Genomic DNA, 22,920 nt, shown 5'->3' with positions numbered 1-22,920 from the left:
TCTTCAGTCATAAGTATTGGGCTTTTACTCAGCACTCTGAATCAGAGCACATTATTCTGCTATTATATTTCTCTTGGCTAAATCTAGCCCATCATGTTATGTCTGGCATAGCTTCTGATTGGCTCCACAGAATTAATATTAATGTCAAACTACTTCTCTAGTGAATAGTCTCAATCTAATTTGTTACTACACAATGTTGTCTTGCCTTGGGTAATTATTATTGGTAAGAAAATTATCTCTTTTCAGCTGATATCTTGTAGAATAATTGAATCTAGTCTCTCTCTCCAATATGATGAATCTCTCATTAACTGCCAGATCAACAGAGATAGTATGTCATAGATCAATATAGTGCAAACTTTAACTAGCTGTGAATCAGTCCTTTTAATCAACTTTAGTTTTCAAAGGTTCAGCCATGTACTTCATGTTTAATTAATTCTTTTAATGTGTTTCTGCTTTGATAGTATATGCTCTACTTTATCTTGATCTTAGAATATTAATCTCAATGTAACTAAATGGTTCTACTGACAGAACTCACAAAATTACATAGATAAATGTATTATGCACAATATTAACAGAGTTTAGGCTCATCATTGTCATTGTGAAGCTACAGATAGGATTATCAGTCTGACCTCTAAGAAGAGATTTTCTACTTCTGAGCTGGCAGTGATTGAACTTAAAGAGCACTGAAAAGACATCATTATTTCTTTAAAAATACTTAAACTATATTAGTACTAAAAGAGTAGGATAGTGCATCTCACTCACCTTCTACAATATTGATAATAGTTACATCAGTAATATAACAAGTAAGAAGTCCTTTGACAAGGATTGTAATAACATCCAATTGATAGTGGCTGAGAATAAGAAAGAGATATTGCTTCCTAAAATCATCAAGAATCAAAGGGTGGCTGATGATCAAAAATCCAACAGAAGCCAGATCACCCAGGTCTGCCTGTAAACTTGCTAATTTCAGAGTGAAGAATGTAATAAGGAGTAGAGTACTATCATCATTCACAATATGAGTTATGATACAATAATTTGTAACCCATTCTAGATACTTTGGAGTTGCCTTGGAGGGTGTTTTATGAATTATCTATTTGATTGAAAGATAAATATTTTTCATGTGGAATAACAGACCCAAAAATTAGAGAGTGAATGACTACAAAATACACTGCAGCTGGAGGATACAGTGAGTACAATATAAAATGAAAGCTTGTGAGCTGAAAAGATGAGTTTCCTTCTGTTAAATAAAACAAAAGAACTTACAAATAGTGGACAAGGCATATAAAGATATCAGAAGAAAACAAACTGTCTGCATGAGACATCTTGGTCCGCGTTAGGAAGTCAACCTTCCAAAACAGTGCACCCCTGATAATCCTAACACTGACAAATACTCCGTCATCCTGGTTACGCTACCGCGGTCCGTCCCAACCTTACCACCATCACCTTGCTTGTCGGTATTTCTGTAACAGCTCATTATTATTATTTTTCTGTATCTTCCGTGCGTTCCAAGGTTCCCCTCAGCTTTTCAAAAAGCTAACTCAAATTCGCTACAGACTTCTTTATGACCTCATGACATGGAATCCATAGACTACATCGACATCCCCCCTTGTGCAACCCGAATAAAGTCTTCATCCACCAAATCAAAGCCGCGCCCTCATCCCACTCCTTCACCAATCCGCACGTCGTTGCCGCACCAACCAGACAATTCCCATCCTCAACCAACCAGCTTACTCTCACCTACAAATGCCGCCCTCAACTTCCTACCCAGCGTTCTCCTGACTTCGGTGCCTACGAACTCACCTCCAGATAAATCAAATAAGCGGAAAACAAGCCAGCAGCCTTTGCTATCTGTCAAGGACCCGCTTTCTCTGGCCATAATGTCGGCAAACTTTCGGCGTTTCGTATCCAAGGTCGGACCGGTGTTTTGGTTGCAGGATCGTGTGGAAGAGATTGTGATGTGGAGGAGAGGGTGGAAGGTTACATCAACGTGGATAGCCGCGTGCGCGTTCCTTTGTGCGTTCGTCTCCTCAGCTTGGTGTATTCTTGTCTGACCGCTGTCTCAGGTTACTTTCCTCGGCTTCTACTACTCTTACCTCAAGTAGCCGTCATAGCGGTTATCCTGGCAACGTATAAATACACACCGCCATCCTCTGATACATCGCCTGTCCAAGAGGAGGAGAGTGTAGCATGGCAAGCCAACATTCAAGCCATACAGAACCTCATGGGATTCTAGTTGGTCTTTTTCTCATCTTTCTCCTCCTTGTCTCATAATTCCTTGTAGTTCTGATGCTTATGATGCTGTCCAGCCTCTGGTTCTCAATCTCACCCACCGAACCTCCTTTACCCTTCCCCTCCTCACAATCGTAACCCTGAGCCTTATACCCGGGGTAGTACTCGTCTCCCTACCCTCCCTCCCCATTCGTATCATCTGTTTCTCTCTGGGGATAGTGCCCCTCGCGCTAACCAATCCACACGTCCAGTCATCACTCCTCATTCTCCGCCATGTCGACAGAAACTTCTGCTGGCTCCGATATAAGCTCGGACTAGAGTCTAAACTCCCACTGACAACTTTCGTCCAGCGACTCGTCGACGACAATAACCTCTCCGACTCGTGTTGGACTGCAGAGATGCGCGAAGTGGAACTGTTTGAGAACGAGCGCCATCTGGACGCCCAGGGTGGGACCGAAAAGAGCTGGAGCAAGGAGAATTTGAAGAGCGACGAGCGAAGCGCGTGGACGAGAGGTCCTGATGGTCTAGGTGGATCTGTTAGGTCCATGCGTTTCTTTTACCTGTGATAATTAATTACTCATCGACGCTGTCTGTGTAGCAGCAATTTGACATTTACGCTCGAACCTGGGTGGTACTTTGTGCAAACCGAAGATTGGAGGCTTGATGTAGATGCGATATGGGCTGCACGGGGCGGGGATTCGAGTACGCGTCTGTTGTCAATGACCCCTTTGCTCCTTTACTGATCGTCTTTTGTTAGATGGCTGGGTGTACACCAATGATTCCTGGCTGGATCCTCGGTCGACTAACACTGGCGGGGCTGCGACCCGGAAAAGGAGGTGGATGCGGAGGATATGGTACAATCCTCCAGTCGACAGCTAGCATTCTCTTTTTTTGCTTCTATTACACGAAGCAATGCATACAGAGAGATCACCTATGCCTGTTTGATGAAAGATCTCCTGGGACCTTGTTCGAGCATCGATTACCGTTTTCAGCATGTTCAGCCTTCAGTGTGGGGCTTTTGCACGTCAGTTCTTTGCCATCTCCTTGAAAGTCTAATAACTCCGATGTGATTGTACACTTCGGAGGCAGAGTATGTGGTGAATGATGGAAGGGAGAGGAGCGCGTCTCTCTGAAGAGATAAGTGCGTTCAAGATGAGTGTTTCGGTACCAAGTAATCATGAGCTGGGCAAATTCTCGCTTCACTTTTTTAAGAGCATGGCGTGCGAATCACCCACCCTTCATAACAAGAATAGCCCTGACGCTCACTCCTTCGAGTCCGCAAGATATTCTGTTCTTTTTGAGTTTATGATATGTGTAACCAAAAATCTACAGTCCCTGTATCAGATCGACATCCGTGGTATCTTCCACCAATCCACCTCCATCAATAACCTTGCACCCAATATCGTCTCTTCCAGGCTCCTTGAAGAACCCATCCCCGCTGACATACACCTCCTTCGTCTTCCGCTCCAGGACCAAATCCTCCGCAACCAACCTCAGCCACTCAATCACCGGCTTGGTTATCCACCGCGTCACCGCGACGGATCCCTGCTTGCCGACCTCGAACCAGCCGAGATGTCCACCCCCGGGAGTGAGAGCGAGCACCACACTCGGGTTGTCCACATCATCCGGGACCTTTTGCACGATGGGGTCGTCTGCGGCGTTGAGCGCGAGCAGCGGTACGCGCACGTCGGGTAGCACATAATGGCTTGAAGCCCATGTGTAGTATTGCTTCGCCGACGGGAACGGGAATACCGGAGGAGCACCGCCCGCCTTGGACGTAAAGGCGTCGTCGAATTGCTCTAGCGTGGGGGACTTGAGAGCGAAAGCGGCGTGCATCGCTGTGGTGACGTAATGCCCTGGTCGACGGGACAGAACGACGGTGTGTCGAGAGAGAAGACGAAGGAGATTGCTGGCCATGCCTTTAGAGTAGACGTATTTCCCCCACAGGGTGCTTTCCATAGCGTCGTTATTCTTGCTGAGATCCCATGGCTGTGATATTGCAAGTCAGTTAGAGAAAATGAAAATAGGACGTTAGCGACTGTTTAGCCCAGCCCAGCCAATCGCAAGAAAAGGATAGTAAACCGCGCCGCTGAAGTTTACAGCTGTTACATACAGCTTGACAGTGACGTACTCTTTTTGCAATCGAAGAGAGCGGTCTGAACTTGATCATAAACCAGGTGATGCGGACTTGGACAGGAGTCCCAAATTTTCGGTTTATGACAAAGTCCGATGCTTCCTTTCTCATCCACAAAACCACAATAGGCTGTCGACCTGGATGCAGATGGGTGTAAGATGACGAAAGAAAGATCGGACTTGGTCATAAACTAAATTTTAGGAGTGCAGAAGAGGTTGTAAGAGCCATAAAATAACCATAACCCTAACACCATGGTTTATGATTGAGTCAAAATCACCTCTTCACTCGCACAAAAGCAGCATCACTGACAAGCCCTGGGAAAACCTACTGCAGGACTAAACAGCCGATACACAGCTGGTAGACTTACACAGGCCAATACACATGCAGACGACAGACGACTGTGCTCCTTCTCTTCTGCGAGGTATCGCACAATGACATTGGCGCCCAAGGAGAATCCTAGACCAAGTAGTGGTGCCTTGGGGTACAGCTGCGAGATGTACAAAAGGGCCTGGCGCAAATCATCTGTGTATCCAGCTGAATAGAACTGATGGCTTGTCAACGGGATGCCAGCACCTGAAAGGGTAATGTGATGAATGGGGTGGGGAAAGAAGAAAGGTAACAACACCCACATCCACGAAAGTTGATCACCACCGCTCTGTATCCCAGTCCGCCCTTTTCCACCGGTAGACAAGCCGCCGCCAGGATATTTCGGACGTAGGATTCGTGGGAGCCACCGGTGAGGCCATGCATGACAACGACGACAGGTGTGTCGTCATTGAATGAGTCTTGATTCGGCGGTGTAGAGTCCAGTCCTCTATCGACAACTAAGTTTTTCAAGAATAACGAAGACAACAGCCATAAACTCTCACAGTGTACCTCCATCGACCAGCCGAAGATATGTCCTGCAAGCCGCTTCAGCCACATTCAATCAAACAGGCCAACTCCAAACGCACCTCTTGTAAACAACATGATCCGTCTTGCTGAAGTCCCCGACCACGCAGTAGATAAGCTGTAGATGACCACTAAACAGTATCAGTTCCAGATACCGACACCAAGGACAAAGCATAACGCACTTGGGCAACCACCACGCAGGCACAAACTCCCCCAGAGCCAACGTCGGGCACCGCTCCTCGATAGCCTGCCGTAGATTACCCCGAATCGTCTCCTTCGTCTTGGTGCGGATTGTCACAGCCAACGGCGACGAGGGATAGAATAGCCTGGTTTTCCCGGTAGAGCTGAAGGCGGCACCCATAATACAACGGAGATAAGATCAAAAGGCAACTCGGGGCCAGCGCATCGTGGGTGTCGGAGCAAGAAACTTTTTTGGTTGGGGCGGTGGATCGGAGGTCGAGTAAGCAATTCGAAGCCGCCGGCTAATATAGATACTGAGCCGGATCATTGATTGCATCCCCAAGATACAATGGAATTACACAGAAGGCTGCAAAAATAATTCTCATAAACATATGTCCTAGGTACAACCAAAGGTCAATGCTTCTTCTTCAATATCCCAGTCAAGTTCCAACTTGCTGACTGGAACTGGCCCTCCCATTATCTCCGCCTCTGCAAATGGGGTCACCGAAAAAATTTGCTGGTCCCCTCCAATCCAAAGTGTTGCCCGTTCCATAAATGCCTGAAGTGTGGCATACCTCTCCGTGAACTTGATAAGCGGGTCTGCATCAAAGTCGAACAAGTAGTATAGCGTGTCGTTGCCGAACCGAATAATGGCTTTAAACAACATGACGAAGAAGATCTCGCCATAAAGCCTATAACATCGTATACGTTCTGGAGGAAGACATCCCCCACGGTCCATCTGGAATGGTTCCTTCAGCACACTGGAAACTCAAAAAAAATGATGAAAATCGCTTACTCGGGTCTGCGATATCTTGACCGGTAATGCCGCCAATGCAATCAGATGGTCCTTGCTCAACTTGACCTCCATTGAAAGTATCCGCACTAATCGAATGCCTTTCCACCGGGAAGTTAAACGAATATTGGGAATGCTATCGCAAGGAACTAAAACATGTGAATGGGTCAGACGGCACAGTAATAACGAAAATAGGTAATTACCGGTGAAGTGATCTGCGAAGCATTTTTAGAACCACTGATTGATTCATAAATTCAGAGACACTCTTTGCGTCTCCGACGATCAATCTAGTTCCGGTATCAATGATAACAGACAAGTTCCCGACCACGGCTTTTCCGTTGACATTTGCGGAATCCATGCTGATCTGCCAAAATCCCTACCATTCAGTGTCAATCCTGATATCAAGTACTTAATTGAATAGAAGAGAACAGTATTGGAGACTTGACTCGTGGTGAAAGACCCAGTGAACTTGTCCGTGTTGACGCCACCCAAGAACAACTCCCCACCGCCAGAGGCACTGAGGTCACACGCAAATTCTGGCGTAGTCACTACGTCTTGGTTTACAAGAGTTTGGAACATGGGGTCGTCACCGAAGATGGATAATTCTTTGAAGGCCGTTCCGAGAAACTGGGAGGAGTATATCGCTGCTGCTCCAATAGCTTGATGGGTTCCCTGCCAAGTATGCAAACTAGAGTGATTCAAGCCAGGAACGAAGGATGGGGCTACTGACCGTGAGTTACGCCCTTCGATAGTGAATGTGTCTGCAAAGACGTTCGCTTCAATAGCTGAACCGTCACCACAAGTCAAGTTGAACTTCTGGTTCTGATCCTTGGCTGTAGAGCTGCTGGGTGTATTGTAGATCATATGCATATCACAGCTTGAATCGCAGTCAGGAAATATCACTGCTGCCTTTTCAAAAAATTATTACCTGATGCCGCATGGCGACAAATACGAAGCTGTCGGCTTACCGGTATCAAAGTCCACTGATATCCATCAAGAAGTTAGCATGCCTGTAGCGCACTCGTATCTTGGTTCTTACCAATGAATTCCACAGCAGGGGTTCCAACTTGAATGGACCCGTACCAACGAAGTTGAGAATTATCTTGCAGTGCATCGGCTCCAATGCTCCGTCGAGTAATGCGCTTGGTGCTACTGGGGTGCACTTTTCCTCTGTGTTCTTCTCATATGCTGCGAAACCTCGCGCCATTTTACTGCAAAATATGTGATTAGTCGATGTGGGATAGTTATATACCACAGTGACCTACTTATGATTATGAACCTTGTTGACCTGTGCATTGAGGAAATCGCGGTCGACGACTTCTATAACGGAAAGCTGCGATGCACGTTTCGACAAGGGGATACTAACGCCTAGACGGGGTGTTGTAGCCGGGAACGCGCTGCACAAGAGAGGAGACACAGCAAGGATCCTAAAGAACGCGAGAGCCATTGGTGGATGACTGGGTGTTCTCTGTGAACGATAACTTCTCGGTGGGAGGATACGTAGCTTTTACGGATCTCTGGTGTTGTGTTTATCGTATGGCAGTCGGTAAGCTAAGGGATAAAAATAAGACATTAACCACTATGGCTCAGCACCGCACTTTATAGTCAGATGCTGAAGCACTGATGGAGAAAGGAAGATGAATAGGTTCCTGCGTGGAACCAGTGCTACCGCTATTCTCAACCTGAACATAGCGAGGACTGACGTGCGCGACGGTAAATCCATGTCACTGTGGCGCTGCTTCTCTGACGCGATGTGGTTTGTCTAATTGAATGGACCATGTCATGATGCACGGACGGGAACGTGAAATCGCCATCGCTGCGCCCGACCGAGTACTTACATAACTCAGATGATCTCAAAACCCTAAAAACCGTAGCTTACGCTGCCGAAGCCAAAAAATTTCGCTCTTATCACTGTCAAGCGCTATGCAACCGGCTATGAGGACCTACGTAGTGGAGAATCACGAATACCCACTGGCAGACGTTCCATTCCGCTGAGGAACTCCTAGAGACATATCCACGGCAGCGGTCCTAGCACATGATCAGAACGCGTCGCGTCCGCTGCGACTGGGCAAATACAAATTTAACCAGCGTGGCCTCGTATTTGCCCTCAGAATAAATTACCCACTGAAATTAAATCAGCCCTTCAGCTCAAGCACCTGGGTATCCAGCGGGGTACACTCCTATCGCTTACAAACGAAGGTTGGGCTCGACATCGTCAAGCGCGTCAACGTTAACGAAAGCTCAAACTCGTACCCAGCAGACAGATAAGATCTATATCAACAAATCATGCGATCCCTGATCCCAAGAGGTCCAAATTATTTCATAAACCCTATAACCCAATTTGGCACCCCCGGGCAAGGACGGGGGGGTGTGTGTGAACGACAGCAACGGAAAAACAAGGATGCGATGGACCTAAATTCCGGGTAAAATAGGGTATATAGTCTACAGACAGATGACTTCCGCCGTGCAGATATTAATAACTCGAAAAAAAAAGGTGAAAGAGGTCCGGTGAGAATGATAAAAATCGTGACAATAAGCGCTATCGTGACTTATCACCGCTATGGAGAGGTCGTCAGTACCAAAACAATATATCCTGTTTTTGACCCATACCATAAAGCGAGATATGCTTTCGCGCAGCGCAAGTCATGGGTCATGTTCGGCGACACGATTTAGCCCTCCACCACGGAGAACATCGGGTATTGTGAGTTCAACGACAGTACACATCCACAACTTCAATAATGTCTTCGGATTAACGCTGCGGCGGTTCGTAACTGAGCTTTGGGATACAGTCCAACAAGACCGCTGAATCAAAAATAGTCTGTCACGAGGTATGAGCACAATGCCCACAGCCCCAGGTTAACGTCTAGCTACTTACCCATAGGCTGGTGATCACCGAGTTCAGGACGTTGAACTGAGATGCGAAGATATTGTACTTGGAGCGGGCGTCTCGCCGTTCGGCCGCGTCCAGCAGTTTGAGAACGCTCCCAAGCTTAGACCCGCGCCTCGCTTTTTCATTCGCGTACGTTGAAGGCGACTGTGCGAAGGTATTGTTCATAAATATAGCCTGCCTGACTCTGTTAAAGCGCACGCACCGGGTGATGAGAAGGGGGACTGTAGGTAGAAGGAAGCGATATGTACCTGTCGACTGTTCTTGCGAGATCAAGGAGGGAGTTCGTATCCAGAATGCTCGACTCAAGAGCCGCCCAGATCCCAAAGACGGCCTCGTCCAGGAGCATTGTGAGATTCTGCAGGGTGGGAGGCGCATCGCGTAGCAAGGCGAAATGAGACGCGAGGTCTTCTATGCAAGAGTGGATGTCCACTTTTGCGAGGGAAGATGCCGCTAGCTAAAGGAAAATCAATCAGTGCGCCGACTCGACAGATGAGCGGGTCTTACATATGGCAAGTATATGTTGTGGGTGCACAAAATATCCATCGTGTAGGAGGACAAGGAAACAGGGACAGACATAAATCGATATGGGACTTGACAAAGACAAACTCCGCACAATGTCCAAGCATTAATAGGTCGAAGCCAAAAGCACACCTCTCAGGCATGCCCGTGTTGATCCGCATGGGTCGAAATACCCGCAGAATTATGGTTCATCGAGATTCATAGTGGACAATTCTGCGGACACTGTCATAAAGATCAATGTGGCGGACCCTGGCGGACCTGACAGTTTCGTTGGCAATATTGTCTCCAAGTTCCGCGACGCATCAAATTCAGACACCAGGGGGCTCGCAACGATTCCGCGTTTACGAACAACTGGGACGCTGTCATCAGGCAATTACTGCATATCTGAATCGTGACTGCCTCGAGGCCTGCTCGTGTTCTCTCCGGCACAAGCTTTGAGGGAGTCGTCAATGTCCAGCCCTCCAGGCGGGGTCATCTGGGGAGAGAACCGGGTTAGATAAAGATGCTTATCGGAAGTCATCGGGAGCGAGCCTGTGAAAAATGTGTAACTCTGTCGATCATTGGCTCGATCGTGCAACTTCCCCAAGGCGACGCGTAATGGACGGGGCGCCGTCCAGGGTCTCAGTGATACGCCCCCGAGGAGTCGAGACGAGAAAGGGCTACTGAGAGACAGGAGTGAAGAAAAGCACTGCGCGCACGTATTCTTAGTCCCTGTCTATGGAAACGAGGCACTCGCTCTCAGTCTCCTAAGTATTTTGAAATGAAAACCGAAGAGGTAAATTCTTTCAAGACACGTAATGCTTCGGAAGCGGAAGCTACGACGCAGACCCAGGATACGACACACAAGGACGGCCGCTGCCGCAATTTAGGACAGATTATATGAAGCTGAAGATGGAAAGTATTGTCGCAGATAATCAGCTTCAGGTCGTGTCTCATGACAGTAAACACCGAGTATCGAGTAAAATACAGATGCACATGCATATAGAGAGGTGGGAACGAGCATACGGGAGCAATGACGGCGCCATCCTGAAAAATAGCAAGATGTTCGAGCAGAACGCATAAAAAGGGTTATTGAAGCTTGAAAATGCATGGGAGAGCATATAGTCAGCTCTAGCCAGACACACAGTGCGAGAAAAACTTGATGGACAATTTGACCAATAAAAAGCGACATATATCCTGCATATAATCAGTATTTCCACGTCTGTAGGATGAAGTATATCGACCCAGCTGGAAGCTTGACGAGACGGAGTTGACATTGCGTACAGTACTAAGCCAGTCAAGTTATCCAAAGGCTGGATCTCGTCGTGGTGGTGGATCGTAACGCGTTGGTCCAGTTCATTCCACATGATACGACGACGGACAGGTCCTCTGAGCTTAGTCAGCACCTTATGAGGGCACAGACGGGCCGGAATGCGGCGGAGAAACCTACAGCTCTTACACCATCCCGAATCACAGGGCTAGTTCTTCCAACGACGCGCCTCTTGATCTTGAATATGTTTCACTCAAGTCCGTCGCCCACGAGGGTGTCGGCTACCTCTCTGTCCTATAATGACGCATCTCCGCCACAAGAAGAACTCTATATGCTCTCCTCAAGGAGCAAACTCTGCAAACTAAACGCGTCGCTGATGCTAGAGCCCCCTTAAATCCCGTTCGCAGGCTACGAGAAGACGTGCTCATAGACATTTTCGCTGCTTGCATCCCCAACCACATAGACAAAATTATCCATGCACTCCCCGGCGAGTTTGACTCTCGATACCAAGAATGCGCCGTGGGTTTTGTCTCAGGTTTGTGCGAGCTGGAGACGTACCACATTAGCGACCTCCAAGCTATGGTCATGTATCAGCGTGGTGATGGATAAGTACGTTAAACCACACGGAATACATCTTCCGCCTCAGCATTCTTCTAGCCAGAACGGGAACGCACCCCCTCACGATCTGCATCGACGCTGGTGCTGATATCACACTCTACCCACTTCTTGCCATGGTTTTCCCCCACATCACTGCGATGGACCAATCTGAGTGTTATGGGTCCGTCGCGCTCCTTCCTTCCTCCCATTCACTACATTCTCGCGCTAGTTGGCCCTACCGATAATAATTTCGCGATTAAATGTCTTCACAGCACCCTTCTGATGTGGCTTCTCTCTTGTGAGTGGCATGGGGCGAGGAACGCGAAGGAATCCTGCCTCGCGCTCCTCAATTATCCCGATCCTGCTGCAGTAGCACGTTGAAATCCTCATGGTCAGACTGACACACTTTACTGCAGAATCTCAGCGTCACCGAACCGACATCGGAATCTACCTCAGGCTCCACTGCAAGCCTGTATCCCATCCCATCTCCGTTTACCCGCGCTGCGAAAAGTTGACGCTCATTTACGACGATACGACCATAGACCAGGATACCGCGCCTAACTTGACAGATCTCGAGCTCGAGATCTTGTCCGCTCCACTTGCCGTAGACGGAAACTCTGTAAATCGAAATGCCGAAGTGGACCCTAAGGCTAACGCTCTGCGTGAAGTTTAACGTGCCTGACGTCTTCATCGCTCTCGGGAAAGTCAGCGATGAGTCATTTAGGCTTATTCCCCCATCTCGAGACTATCTCTTTAATAGGGGGCCCAGTTTGCGTGTTCATAGCCATGGCTGCATAGTTACGGAGGATGATAGAGGCTCGACATAGAACACAAGGCGAAGCTGGAGGGTCCTTGGAGGAGGTATATTTGAGTGAGGAAGTCGGAGAGTTGGGAAAAGCTGTGCCATGGAGGCTTGAGAGTCTTCGTTGTACCAACGTGACTGGTACTATACGGACTAATCGCAAGCAGCCTGGAATCATAAGCCCAGGTCAAGAGCAGCTTATCCTGGCAGCTTTGACAAAGTCCAGCCATAGTTTGTTTTATCGAGTCGCTGACCTGCTTTTTCTACTCAATTGCTGATCGTAAACTCGGAATTACAACGTACAGGGCTGGGACCAAATTGCCAATTTTCGGCGTACGAGGCTAAATCTGAGCTTTAGAAGCCAGATGGGCAGGGATAATCATAATCGTACACGTGGGCTCGTTGGTAGACGATAACGATACATCAAATTTTACATAGAATTTTACCCGATATTCCATAGAGCCGAGCAGAATAGTATTACAACGAGTGGTGGTATAGCCAGACATACCACTGGAGTGCTATGATCGCACGTCTTCCGCCCATTCCGAGCTGTGTTCTGGATCACGATATTTTTCAAAGATCACCTTCCTTGGGCAAACTGCTGGAACATGCGGAATCCGAGACACGATCCTGAGTGCAATGGAGAGATGTCATTCAAAACGGAGCTAAAAAGCAATCACCTAACCTCGGCAGAAAGTCTCGACAAGAACAAAATCATTTGTTCGGATATGGTGTAACGGCTAACATTGCCGCCTCTCATAATATCTTTGATATCAGGTCGCGGCAGCTCGGGGTTCGATTCCCCGTATCCGAAATCAATTCGTTAGCTACCCATAAATTTTGCTGATCTCTTAAGCTAGAATTTGCTGGAAAACACACCATTAGAGCCAGGTGGGGTAAGAGATGTTTTTTTGCTTACATCTCATCGAGAGAGGGGAGAGAAGGTTTGATATCATAATTTACCATTTACTTACCATATTACATGTATTGTCACATGACAGATACACAGGAATCGCAGATGTCTTCTAAGAATCTTTGTCTTTATGTTTTTACACATTTTCTTGATCTCATGAGCTATAATTCACCTGGAAATGTCATATATCTATTAATATAGTATATAAGTAGAATACTGATTTAGTATTAGTGAATCATCATGTCTAACTATGACAGGTAAGTTACTTCAATGAAAATCCCTCCAGCAATGAGAGGTAGCTTACCAGTCTGAAATCTGGGCATATCAAAACCAAGAGATTTGTGGACAACCCTACATAGCATATATATGCCTTTGCTTTGTATATACAATATGCCTACAAGTTTCTGAGACTTGTCAAGAATCAATGGTGTGATTCCAGATCACTGCCAGGTCAATGATTAAGCAACTGCCAGTCAGTGGCAAGTAAATACTGAAAGTCTAAAGCATCAGATAACTGATCCTTGAGTGGTTGACCTTGATTCACATTGTTTCCTTGTGGGAACAAATACAACCTGTATATTCTACCTTCCTTCTCAAACATGATTTCAGCTTCCTGGAAATTAGTATAAAGGTGCTTTTCAAAGGACTTTATATTCCAACAGTGGAACTGGTGCATGACACAACCATAGCCAATACAAATATGATTAACAAGGTATGCTCAAAAGTGCATTTTGCAAAAACAGTTACAAAAATTTGATATTCATCATGTCAACAACAGCCATTGAGAAGAAGAACAAGAGGTAGTCGATCATATGAACAGAACCAGAAACAAAATATCAACCAAGACAGAGACCAGATGAGAGTTTCCAGATGTAGAGTTTGTCAAATGCCCAGAAATGCATATTCTTGCCTTCACATATGAATGAGGAAATATCCCATTGTTACTGGAGTTGAAGAGAAGTCAGCATTTGTTCAGATATCTAGATATCAAAACTAGTATCTTCCCTTCCAAGGCAAGATATAAATCACATCTATTGCTATACTTTTTAGGGAATCATTTGCACAGTGAGGATACCATTGGAGAGTACACATTCAGTGTGTGTAACAGAGATGATGATGGGGGGGGAGGAGACCACAAATGCAGGATGGACAATAGTAGGTTCCTCTATTCTTTGCAGATGTAGGCCAGGAGCAGCAATGACTGCTCTGATAGCATGACTTCATTATGGTCATCAGAGAGAGAATGAACAAAGATTTCTTGCAACATCTCTGTGGGGAGCGAGCAGATTGGCAAGAGCCTTGTGGGAAAATAGAAAGCCTTCTTTTTTGGGGCGAGAAGATAAGGGCACTTGACATTGAGCTTGGAGGCATTCCAGTTGTATATCCACATCCTGGAATTCTGTGTCAATATTAGAGATTTTGGAATGTATTTACCTTCTAAAAATGACATAATAATCGACCGTAATAATTTGTTATTGTCTGCATTAATGGGGTAGTGGTAACCTGGGCCTTGGCCTGCCGGGGGTTTGATTCCCTCTTAATGCACTTTTCCTGTCGAATTGACAATTTTTATTGTAGATTATTTGGAATCTTCCCAATGTCTACGTTTACTTTACTACTGAGTAGTCTTTTACTGGTCAGCTGTGCAGTTTTTGCACCCTAACCGACATATTACTGGTGTAACTGAACTTGCCCAAAACCTGACTTCAAGTTTGTCCGCATTGTACGCCCACATTGAATCATGTGAATCATGTGGACCCGTGGGAAACCATGTTGGGCGGCAGCCTCGCTACTTTTTGTTCGTTATTTATGCTTCATCATTACAAGTATTCGCACTCGACAAATTCGATAAGTATTGTAGGTATCTTCTTTTTGTGCCAGCCTCAGGTTGGCTGATTGATACTTATTATTCTGTTTCTCAGCGCCAAATATCGGGGAAGCAACATCGCGATTTCATTAACTGTCCCTTATGTGGATCTGTAGCAAGGCAACCCTTCCCGCAGAGCATACGCAGACCTCACATCTTACAGTTGCTTCAATGCAATGATGTCCCAACGGATGCAGAGTTGTCCTGTTCCCAGGAGATAGTCAAGAAGGCATCTGGGCATATTGCTGAACTTGACGAGAGGATTGCAGATGCCAGGAAGACACGTGATGCTCTTTTGTCAGAGTGTATTTCAATAGAGGAAGACTCTAAGGATGCCAGAGTGCTTTCCTCGCCAGTTCGAAGGCTACCACCCGATGTTTTTCGTGCGATCAGTCTCGAGACCATACTGTCTCCTTTCCAAACCATGTCTAGGTCCGATTACTACAATAGTCTGGATCACAAAAATTCTCCTTGGATGGTATCGCAGGTCTGCCATGGCTGGCGATTGATTATCGTTAGCTCACCGGAACTCTGGTCGTCCATGTCACTCATCCTATCCAATCATTTTTCATCCTCGATTTTTTGCCAGATGTTCATGCTTGGTCGTAGATAACGCGCTACTGGGCATCCTTGTCGTCGGTATCGCCTTTGTGGGTATCGCCTTGATGGCGAGTATCAATGTGACTGACAGACGAGCCCGAGTAAGGCGGCAGGCTGAACAGCCCCGACGGAACTGGCAGCAGTCGACGCCGTGTTCATGCTGGACAGGAAGAGCATCGCCGCGCTTGACGTGTTCAGTATCGTGCTGGTCGCCGTCCGCCTTATCATCGACCTCTATGATACGCCACCCATCTTTCTCCTCTGGTCATCTCCCTCTTTTCAGCTCCTCGTAATACTCTCTTGGGATCCATTTTATGCGTCGTCCTGCAGTCGAGCGCCTCCACCATCCGGATGAGCGTGGTCAAGTCCGATAGCCCCAGACGCGACTTTTGCAGTCGCCATGTCTTAAGAGATCGTACCATCTTGGGCACAATCGTCAGTGGAAGAGAGAGTAGCAGTGAGCTGAATGTGGAAGCCTCCGTTGAGCGTCAAGATTTGGGTGGTACAATGCGGGAAGAAAAGATGTATCCGAGTCTGGCAACACTGAATCAAGGTCAACATAGAGTATTATGTCGGACGGGTCGAGGGCAAAGGATATTGACATGTCCGGCGTGGTCAAAGCATTGGAGGAAGAAGGGTAAGTGCACAGCCACACTCGTTCCTTGCGTCATCGCGTCGTTCCAGCTGCTATGACGGACCAGATCGACGCGCCTTCCCAGAGTGTAAATGGTGCGCGCTTGCCAGAGACCGTCCCTGCGCGTTCATTCTCGTTTCTATGCAAGGTAACAAGGAATTATAATCACCCACGGAGATGTAATATAAGGTAATGATGTTGTATTGAAAGGGAGATTTTCAGGTTGTGAATTGCGGATAAATACCATAGAAAATATTACTTGATCTACTTTTCATTGTATAGGCGGGGACTTTGAATTTCGAGCCTGCAAGGTTCGTTTAAAAGAGACGTGCTTGTCTTAGTGGAATACGCCCCGGTAGCCTGGCAAGTACATGGCACGTTATTCTTCACGAGAGAAAAAGCTGCCTGAAAGACAAGAATAAAAAATTAAACAAAGTATCTTACACGCAACATGAGCTGCCTATCTACGTACCATAATCAAAGTAGCAACATGTACAATAACTGCGCGACATTCAGATGGGAAAAAACTGAACAGAAAGAGGGATGTACGAGTTGGACGCGGAAAACAGTAGTGAAGCAAACCAGGAATAAATCGATGGAGAGTAAGGTTAAGTGTCAGCCGAAAGAATTGATAACTAGGTTTTGGAATCATTTGCCACCACGGAAAGAACGTCGCTCACTACCAGTAGCATTTGACGAAGTCGGGAACAGCTCAGACTCGACTTCACAAACTGTTCCCTCGTCGGGCAGAGTGCCGTTTTGAAAGTAAGCTTGAACGTACGCCTGTGTGCATGCGGAAGAAACGACCAAAGATGTGTGCTATAGCAACGGAACAAGTGAGGGTGCGAAATATGGTTTCGAATGACTACTCACCCCAGATGAGTTCTGAGTCAGGACTACGGAGCCAGGGAATGCGCTGGACGTCTTCTTCGCCCTGAAGAAGGATAAATAAAGTAATCCTGACATGTGGTACTGCCGACTTACATAGCAAGGGGAGTAACGGGGTCTGAACAAGAGATTGATATGAGTAGGAAAAGAGAGTCGGGGATAGATGGACATACCGGCCGTGTTTCCTATAAGAAGAATAGGATAACTGGTATTTCCGGTGACTGGACCTAACATGGGATACATCAGAACAAACCCAAGTGATTCGTGCAGCCAACAGCCAATAGCGCACCCGTGAATCTGTCTTCGCGATGGAACTTCCATCCACTAAAGAACCACGATTAGCACCACACCCGTCAAAGGAGGAATTGACGCACGAGCAGCTGATCCTCGCTATGATGAGTATATCGGCAAATGTCGATAAACCTTCGATACTATCCCAATATGCAAACAAATCTGCCACGGTGTCCGTGTTATTCAGGCTATCACCGCAGGCAACAGCAATTTCCGCCTCCCATGAATTATCATAAGCAGAAGATGGGTCGTAGGTTGTCGCCTGCATATCGTAAATTATGCTGCCATTCCCGGCTGCCAGACTAGCCAGACCTTCGGCAAGAACAGAGAAATAGGTGTAAGGCTCGTACAGTGCATTCATAACTGCGGTTCTCAAGACGGTATGGTCGACGACACCGTAGAATGATGGGGATACGACCGGGACTGGCTCGGTGAGAAGGGACTCGTAAATGGAGTTGAGGTTATTGGATATCTCATCAGCAGTAGGCGCGTAGAAGGCACATCTGTCGGGACCAGCAGCCGCGCATCCGTCGAAGAATGATTGCATGTCCTTGTCAGTATCGAGGATCTCATTTCGCCAGTCGCCTGAGAAGAACAAGATATCAGATATTGTACGTTTGTGGACGCAGCATTACTATCTTACCCCTGTAATAGCCATCCATATCGAAAACACCTATATCATATAATTAGGAGAGCCTGAGGACATGAGAATTTGACGACACTCACCATCAAGCACGATACGTTCAACATTATCCTTCATAGTCCGTTAACTTAACGTTTCAGGGGAGAGGAAGATACACACAGGGAACATGGCAGCAAAAGTGGCGCCAAGAACCGTCCCATGACTAGAGGGAAATGATCAGCCATCGAACAGAGGCAAAAAAAAACCCTCTGGCTTACGAGAATCCCCAATACTGTAGCTTCTCTTGACCCGCTGCCTCACTAATTCGCAGCATATCTCGAGCGACATTGTCCGTAGTGATGTAATCCAAGATCCCGTTGTCTCTTTCCTTGGCCAATTCCGCGACAACTTGTGTGGATGCCCATAGATGAGGAATTTGGTCTGAGGTCGCGTTGACAACATAGCTCCAATGATCGGTACTAGCAAGCCATTGCAAGTGCTCTTGTTCGGAGAGGAAGAACTCTGCTCGAGGCGTCGAATTGGCGACCCCTACGACAATCACGGTTTGACCTGTATCACATGATAAAATGCAGTTCAACGTACCACGAGGATCGAAGCTGATGATGTCGTATTGGTTCCCGATGACAGAGGCGAGAGCCGAACCACTGGAAATGATTGTAGCGATACCACTTTCGCCAGGGCCTCCCGGATTGATCAGTACGGTTCCTTTATAGTCAGTCTCGGATTGAGCGGAAAGCTTGATTACCGCAAGAGCAGCTTTGTCACTGTCCTCATTCGAGTAGTCGATGGGCACCTTCCGTCGCGCAGAAAAACGTTAGTTAAAACACCGTAGTGGGGAGGGGGAAGGCTTACCTGGAAACGTGTGCACTGATAGTCGGAGTAGCAGTCGACCCATGATAAGTTGCTCGTTGGTTCAATCTATAACCGAGTCATGAGCGGTACCCAATGAGGAGAAGTCAAGCAAACAGTAGTCCAATCGAAGTCACTCTGCGCCAATACTGCTGAGAACAGGAACACTGAATAAAAAACGCAGAACATAAAAATGAGAGAAATCATTGAAGATGACATTAAGCAAGAAAATATTCGCGAACATTTATATGCGTCGACAATAGCGGGCCAGTCGCCTTGAAACATGAATTTAATGCAGATGCAGTGTCAACTCGAATTCTGCACTTCTGAGGCAGATGAAAATTATCCGAGCAACTGCGGATAGCGTCTATAAAAGGACATCTAAGTCGCATGACGGCACGGCTATTGGTGCAGCTATGTATTGTGCGATCCTGTATCGTGAACTACTGATGGCATTCAAAGATCAAAGCAACATAATCACCACATGAAATCAAGCCGGGCTGTGTTCCTTGTTTGATCACAGTACGATACGGGTAAGTAGCGCCGTCTTCACCCATGTTGAGTTATGACACTGTTTCATGTTTAATACCAGGGTAATATAATGATACCTCCCAGGAAGACATGGACTGCGCACCAGGAGATATCTCAAAATCGCTGGAACCTAGGAACAGCAGCGCGGCATGAGAGAGGGTAATAATAGAATCGTAGAAATGAATAAAACAAAGAAAATATGATAGTTAAAATTGTCTTTCCTAAAGAATAGAATGGGCTTCAGACACACGGGCGTGAGCGACACGGTAATAAAGACCGACATAGGTCGGCAATTGCCGACACAAGCAATGGATAAAAAAGATTCATCGCTTGGATTGTAACCAATGTCTCCTGACCCATATTCGATGGTATCGTGATTCTTCGCTTTCTAATAACATCAATATGCCAAAGAACCCCGAGATGTTGAAAACCATGCAGCACTTCTGTTCCTGGCATTGACGTCGCTCAATTTCAACAGACAAGTAGTTCAAGGTGAAAATGGGATTCTTGTGCCTCATTTTGCGTTTGTATGTTGAAGTGTCAGGAAACTGAAACAACTATTCTCTCAGTAACCTGTTACCTGGATCCCAAGTTCGGTTTTCACTGCCGTATATTACAGACGTCTGCTCACGATTATTGACATCACGCAGATCTCAAGTCCAGTCTGCCCCGACCGTGAAGCGAAAATTTATAGAGTTAGGTTCGATATCAGAGAAACGGGCGCCTTTCAAACTGTGCGGAGTTCATCAGGAGTCCTTGCCGCACCCCAAACGGATCGTTATTTATTTAATCTATAGGTGCTACCCACTTCGCCCCACTTCGCCCCACTTCGCCACCAACTTCTGCCTCACGTTTCCCCCGGTCTTGAAAACGAATGTGTGAAGCTGGCACCTTTAATGTGAATTAGAATTAGAGGGATCTGTCAGTGATCCATACTCGCATTATCTCCAGACCTTCGTCCATGCAAAGTTACACGTCGATGCCACTCCTCCAGCTTCATTTTGCGACTACATCCCCGTCTGCCCATTCACCAATGAGCACTATCCCACCACGTTCTTTGGGGAAAGGAGACGGCGTTCGCCGTTTACGACAAATCAAAGTCTGAACAAGGGTACATCAACTCCTCCGAAGATCTAGTGACAGAGATAGGCTCGTGATGATTCTGCACACCTTCCAATGGATTCAAGTCATATCCAGCACTGTTGGGATCCTGATGAATTATGCCCTCCATAATCCTGACGATGGTGCACTTCTAATTCACGATTTTTCCGTACGATGATGATAAGCAAAGTAGGATTCTGTTCGTCGCATCGACGGCACATTCTGGGCCTGCTTGTCTTTGCGTGCTGTGATAAGGTCTAGGTGAAACCATCAGTTTTTCCCGCGTCACTTGTCTCTCGGAAATATTAGGACTGAGGAGTTCGGAGAGCCGCGGCCTGAACATGCAGTTCGCAGCACTCGGGCCTATCCCGTAAGCTTGTGTGCCTCAAAGAGTTTTGATAAACCCCGAGTGTGGATTTTGCGCCAGCTTCTGTACCTCTTCTTGTCGCTCGTATTTTATTCCTAGCTTTGATTTCCCTTGCTATCTTTAACCGCATCATCTATGGATCTGTCCTCGTTCATTGCCGTTTAGCTATAGTAATCTGCTCACTAAACGTATTTAATCCGAGTCCAAGTCAAGAAGCCCAGTGTGGTCACTGGTCAGGGGGGCGGCTGTGTCCTCCAGGCTCGTATCGACAGCTTTGTATCCCCAAAGAGTCCGCAAAGGCTCAGATAGTGCGATGATGATACGATCTATAATCAACGATGCGAGAGAACAGGGCTGATAAATACACATCAGTGATTCCTGACAAGATATTTCACCGATCTCTTCTGTTTGCTGCCATTCCATTTTAGAGCATCGACAATGGACGTATCAGTCTATTCATATAAGAAGATCTTCATGCAAACGCTCCACTCATCGAATACCGAGCTGACTGTATTCTGGATAAGGTAATGCCACATCGATCCGCACAACTCGTTGATATCAAATCTCGAGGTAAGAAGAATGAATAACCGCCAGTGCGTGCGCGGTGTTCAGTCGGGCCTTTCCATGAGACATGTCGGTCGTCGCGAGTATCAATGACGCAGCCTCTTCAAACGGGCCCTACAAAGTGCCCGTTGATTACTCCCATATCCTGTCGATGGTGCTTCAGAATTGAGGAAACGTCGACTGATCATCATACATGGTTCACATACCAGTATACTAGATAACAACACTTAGGCCCAAACGAACTGCTGACTGGGGGTTGTTATACCGTAGAAGCGACTATCCATCCAATTACCAGATGTAAGACCTTTCATTATTCAAGACTGGGCAGAAAATCAACCTGAGGGGTGCAGACTGGTTTTAACGGAATGGGGGAGAGAATATCAGGTTCAGACTCCAAACAACCTGCCCAGTTAACAATGTTTAGATCAGAAGATATGCTTGTGGCATACTTTTCAGGTAACCTCTTTTGTAATTTTCCTGAATATAATTAAGATCTAGTGTAAAAATGCGAACCGGGGAAACCGACCTGCAATGTTCGTGTAAAAAGACGCGGGTGTATTGACGGAACATGCGGTGTCGGCAATGTGTCACGCTCACGTGATGTTACTGGGACGCGTCAACTGCGACCACTCTGAATCTGAACCGTCATCCTTTGAGCTTCACGTTCATTGTCCCAAAATCCTCCACAGCATTTACTCGTATGTCAACTAAGAAGGGTACATCTCAGGTCAGTCTGTGTATGCCATTGCCCAGTAGGTGCTCATCTGAACATAGCCACGACCTTTGTTTCTGTACGGAACTCTTTGTGTGATGCCACTGTTGGCAAGGGCCCTCACAGGCGACTCCAGGAAAACGAGAGAGGTCGAAACTCTCGTTCAAGCCGCTTATGTGAAGGGATATTCCAGATTTTCCTTGTATGGCAAAGACTACCCCGCCGTAATCAAACACGCCGACACCTCCGTTGTCGACGGCCTACTCCTGTGGCCCCGAAATCATTCACAACGTACAAAGTTGGACGACTTTGAAGGAGAGAGTTACAAGCTTACTCTAGTAGAAGCAAGGACTGAACGAACGCGGCGAAGATGGCGAGGTGATCGATGCAGATATGTACCTCTGGGACGGCGACCATGACGCCGTGTCGAAGGATGGCTGGGATCTACATACTTTCATTCAAGAACGACTTGATGATTGGTTGGAACTGTTTGGTGGAATGGAACTCGTAGGGGACGATGACAAAGATTAGCCATCCCTGATCCTGATCCTGATCTACAGTTCTGCGAAGAAATGCCCTTGAAAAATATGCAGTATTTGTGTACTTCTGTATCAACGCGCTCGAGCTACACTTGATACATGTTCCTCTGTAGAAAAACTAAGAGACCATCATTCAA

At 46.8% G+C, this 22,920-nt stretch overlaps 9 protein-coding genes and 1 non-coding gene across 10 annotated transcripts; 5 read left to right on the top strand and 5 right to left on the bottom strand.

Moving 5' to 3' along the window:
• Nucleotides 1-1,421: 1,421 nt before the first annotated feature.
• On the top strand, nt 1,422-3,438 carry BT62DRAFT_950260 (uncharacterized protein). Its single transcript, XM_043188141.1, has 6 exons — nt 1,422-1,498; nt 1,554-2,013; nt 2,064-2,232; nt 2,282-2,791; nt 2,828-2,931; nt 2,987-3,438. Exons 2-6 carry the CDS (start codon nt 1,575-1,577, stop codon nt 3,106-3,108), a joined length of 1,344 nt encoding a protein of 447 aa, XP_043039004.1. The 5' UTR covers nt 1,422-1,498; nt 1,554-1,574; the 3' UTR covers nt 3,109-3,438.
• A 117-nt stretch (nt 3,439-3,555) lies between these two features.
• Nucleotides 3,556-5,723, bottom strand: BT62DRAFT_994513 (AB-hydrolase YheT; the record flags this gene model as incomplete). Its single annotated transcript, XM_043190470.1, has 7 exons — nt 5,437-5,723; nt 5,317-5,385; nt 5,233-5,265; nt 4,993-5,177; nt 4,731-4,936; nt 4,361-4,492; nt 3,556-4,218 (listed from the first exon to the last, which is right to left on the bottom strand). Exons 1-7 carry the CDS (start codon nt 5,613-5,615, stop codon nt 3,556-3,558), a joined length of 1,467 nt encoding a protein of 488 aa, XP_043039003.1. The 5' UTR covers nt 5,616-5,723.
• A 108-nt stretch (nt 5,724-5,831) lies between these two features.
• BT62DRAFT_1024224 (acid protease) lies at nt 5,832-7,674 on the bottom strand (the record flags this gene model as incomplete). The annotated part of the gene is made up of 8 exons (XM_043178283.1): nt 5,832-6,173; nt 6,231-6,363; nt 6,431-6,603; nt 6,669-6,915; nt 6,958-7,136; nt 7,196-7,210; nt 7,267-7,438; nt 7,493-7,674. The coding sequence occupies 8 exons, from the start codon at nt 7,672-7,674 to the stop codon at nt 5,832-5,834; spliced, it is 1,443 nt and encodes a 480-aa protein (XP_043039002.1).
• Nucleotides 7,675-8,692: 1,018 nt separating this feature from the next.
• BT62DRAFT_159041 (uncharacterized protein) lies at nt 8,693-9,783 on the bottom strand. Its single transcript, XM_043179888.1, has 5 exons — nt 9,622-9,783; nt 9,320-9,571; nt 9,103-9,261; nt 8,838-9,045; nt 8,693-8,785 (listed from the first exon to the last, which is right to left on the bottom strand). Exons 1-4 carry the CDS (start codon nt 9,691-9,693, stop codon nt 8,977-8,979), a joined length of 552 nt encoding a protein of 183 aa, XP_043039001.1. The 5' UTR covers nt 9,694-9,783; the 3' UTR covers nt 8,693-8,785; nt 8,838-8,976.
• Nucleotides 9,784-10,287: 504 nt separating this feature from the next.
• BT62DRAFT_159044 (uncharacterized protein) lies at nt 10,288-10,971 on the bottom strand. Its single transcript, XM_043179889.1, has 2 exons — nt 10,865-10,971; nt 10,288-10,812 (listed from the first exon to the last, which is right to left on the bottom strand). The coding sequence occupies exons 1-2, from the start codon at nt 10,890-10,892 to the stop codon at nt 10,502-10,504; spliced, it is 339 nt and encodes a 112-aa protein (XP_043039000.1). The 5' UTR covers nt 10,893-10,971; the 3' UTR covers nt 10,288-10,501.
• Nucleotides 10,972-13,006: 2,035 nt separating this feature from the next.
• On the top strand, nt 13,007-13,098 carry BT62DRAFT_t93. The gene has a single exon. It is a non-coding gene; the product is annotated as a tRNA-Glu (tRNA).
• A 1,911-nt stretch (nt 13,099-15,009) lies between these two features.
• BT62DRAFT_159010 (uncharacterized protein) lies at nt 15,010-15,846 on the top strand (the record flags this gene model as incomplete). Its single annotated transcript, XM_043179887.1, has 2 exons — nt 15,010-15,054; nt 15,120-15,846. Coding segments are annotated over 2 exons (603 nt in total), but the record flags the coding sequence as incomplete, so codon positions are not given.
• Nucleotides 15,847-16,737: 891 nt separating this feature from the next.
• On the bottom strand, nt 16,738-19,370 carry BT62DRAFT_969154 (alpha/beta-hydrolase). Its single transcript, XM_043188934.1, has 14 exons — nt 19,212-19,370; nt 19,087-19,136; nt 18,970-19,038; nt 18,703-18,910; nt 18,378-18,648; nt 18,280-18,322; nt 18,204-18,231; nt 18,121-18,150; nt 17,561-18,062; nt 17,476-17,510; nt 17,360-17,413; nt 17,283-17,304; nt 17,172-17,232; nt 16,738-17,117 (listed from the first exon to the last, which is right to left on the bottom strand). Exons 1-14 carry the CDS (start codon nt 19,252-19,254, stop codon nt 16,947-16,949), a joined length of 1,587 nt encoding a protein of 528 aa, XP_043038998.1. The 5' UTR covers nt 19,255-19,370; the 3' UTR covers nt 16,738-16,946.
• A 628-nt stretch (nt 19,371-19,998) lies between these two features.
• On the top strand, nt 19,999-20,787 carry BT62DRAFT_1076591 (uncharacterized protein; the record flags this gene model as incomplete). Its single annotated transcript, XM_043179238.1, has 5 exons — nt 19,999-20,027; nt 20,093-20,234; nt 20,298-20,308; nt 20,329-20,395; nt 20,452-20,787. 4 exons carry the CDS (start codon nt 19,999-20,001, stop codon nt 20,366-20,368), a joined length of 222 nt encoding a protein of 73 aa, XP_043038997.1. The 3' UTR covers nt 20,369-20,395; nt 20,452-20,787.
• Nucleotides 20,788-22,232: 1,445 nt separating this feature from the next.
• BT62DRAFT_1006453 (uncharacterized protein) lies at nt 22,233-22,775 on the top strand (the record flags this gene model as incomplete). The annotated part of the gene is made up of 3 exons (XM_043177250.1): nt 22,233-22,259; nt 22,307-22,565; nt 22,615-22,775. The coding sequence occupies 3 exons, from the start codon at nt 22,233-22,235 to the stop codon at nt 22,773-22,775; spliced, it is 447 nt and encodes a 148-aa protein (XP_043038996.1).
• Between the last annotated feature and the right edge of the window lie 145 nt (nt 22,776-22,920).

This window comes from Guyanagaster necrorhizus (assembly GCF_019112545.1).
Source record: "Guyanagaster necrorhizus MCA 3950 unplaced genomic scaffold BT62scaffold_14, whole genome shotgun sequence".
Lineage (NCBI taxonomy): Eukaryota > Fungi > Basidiomycota > Agaricomycetes > Agaricales > Physalacriaceae > Guyanagaster > Guyanagaster necrorhizus.
Note: the sequence above shows the minus strand (reverse complement) of the source record. Positions and strands in the feature narration are given on the sequence as shown.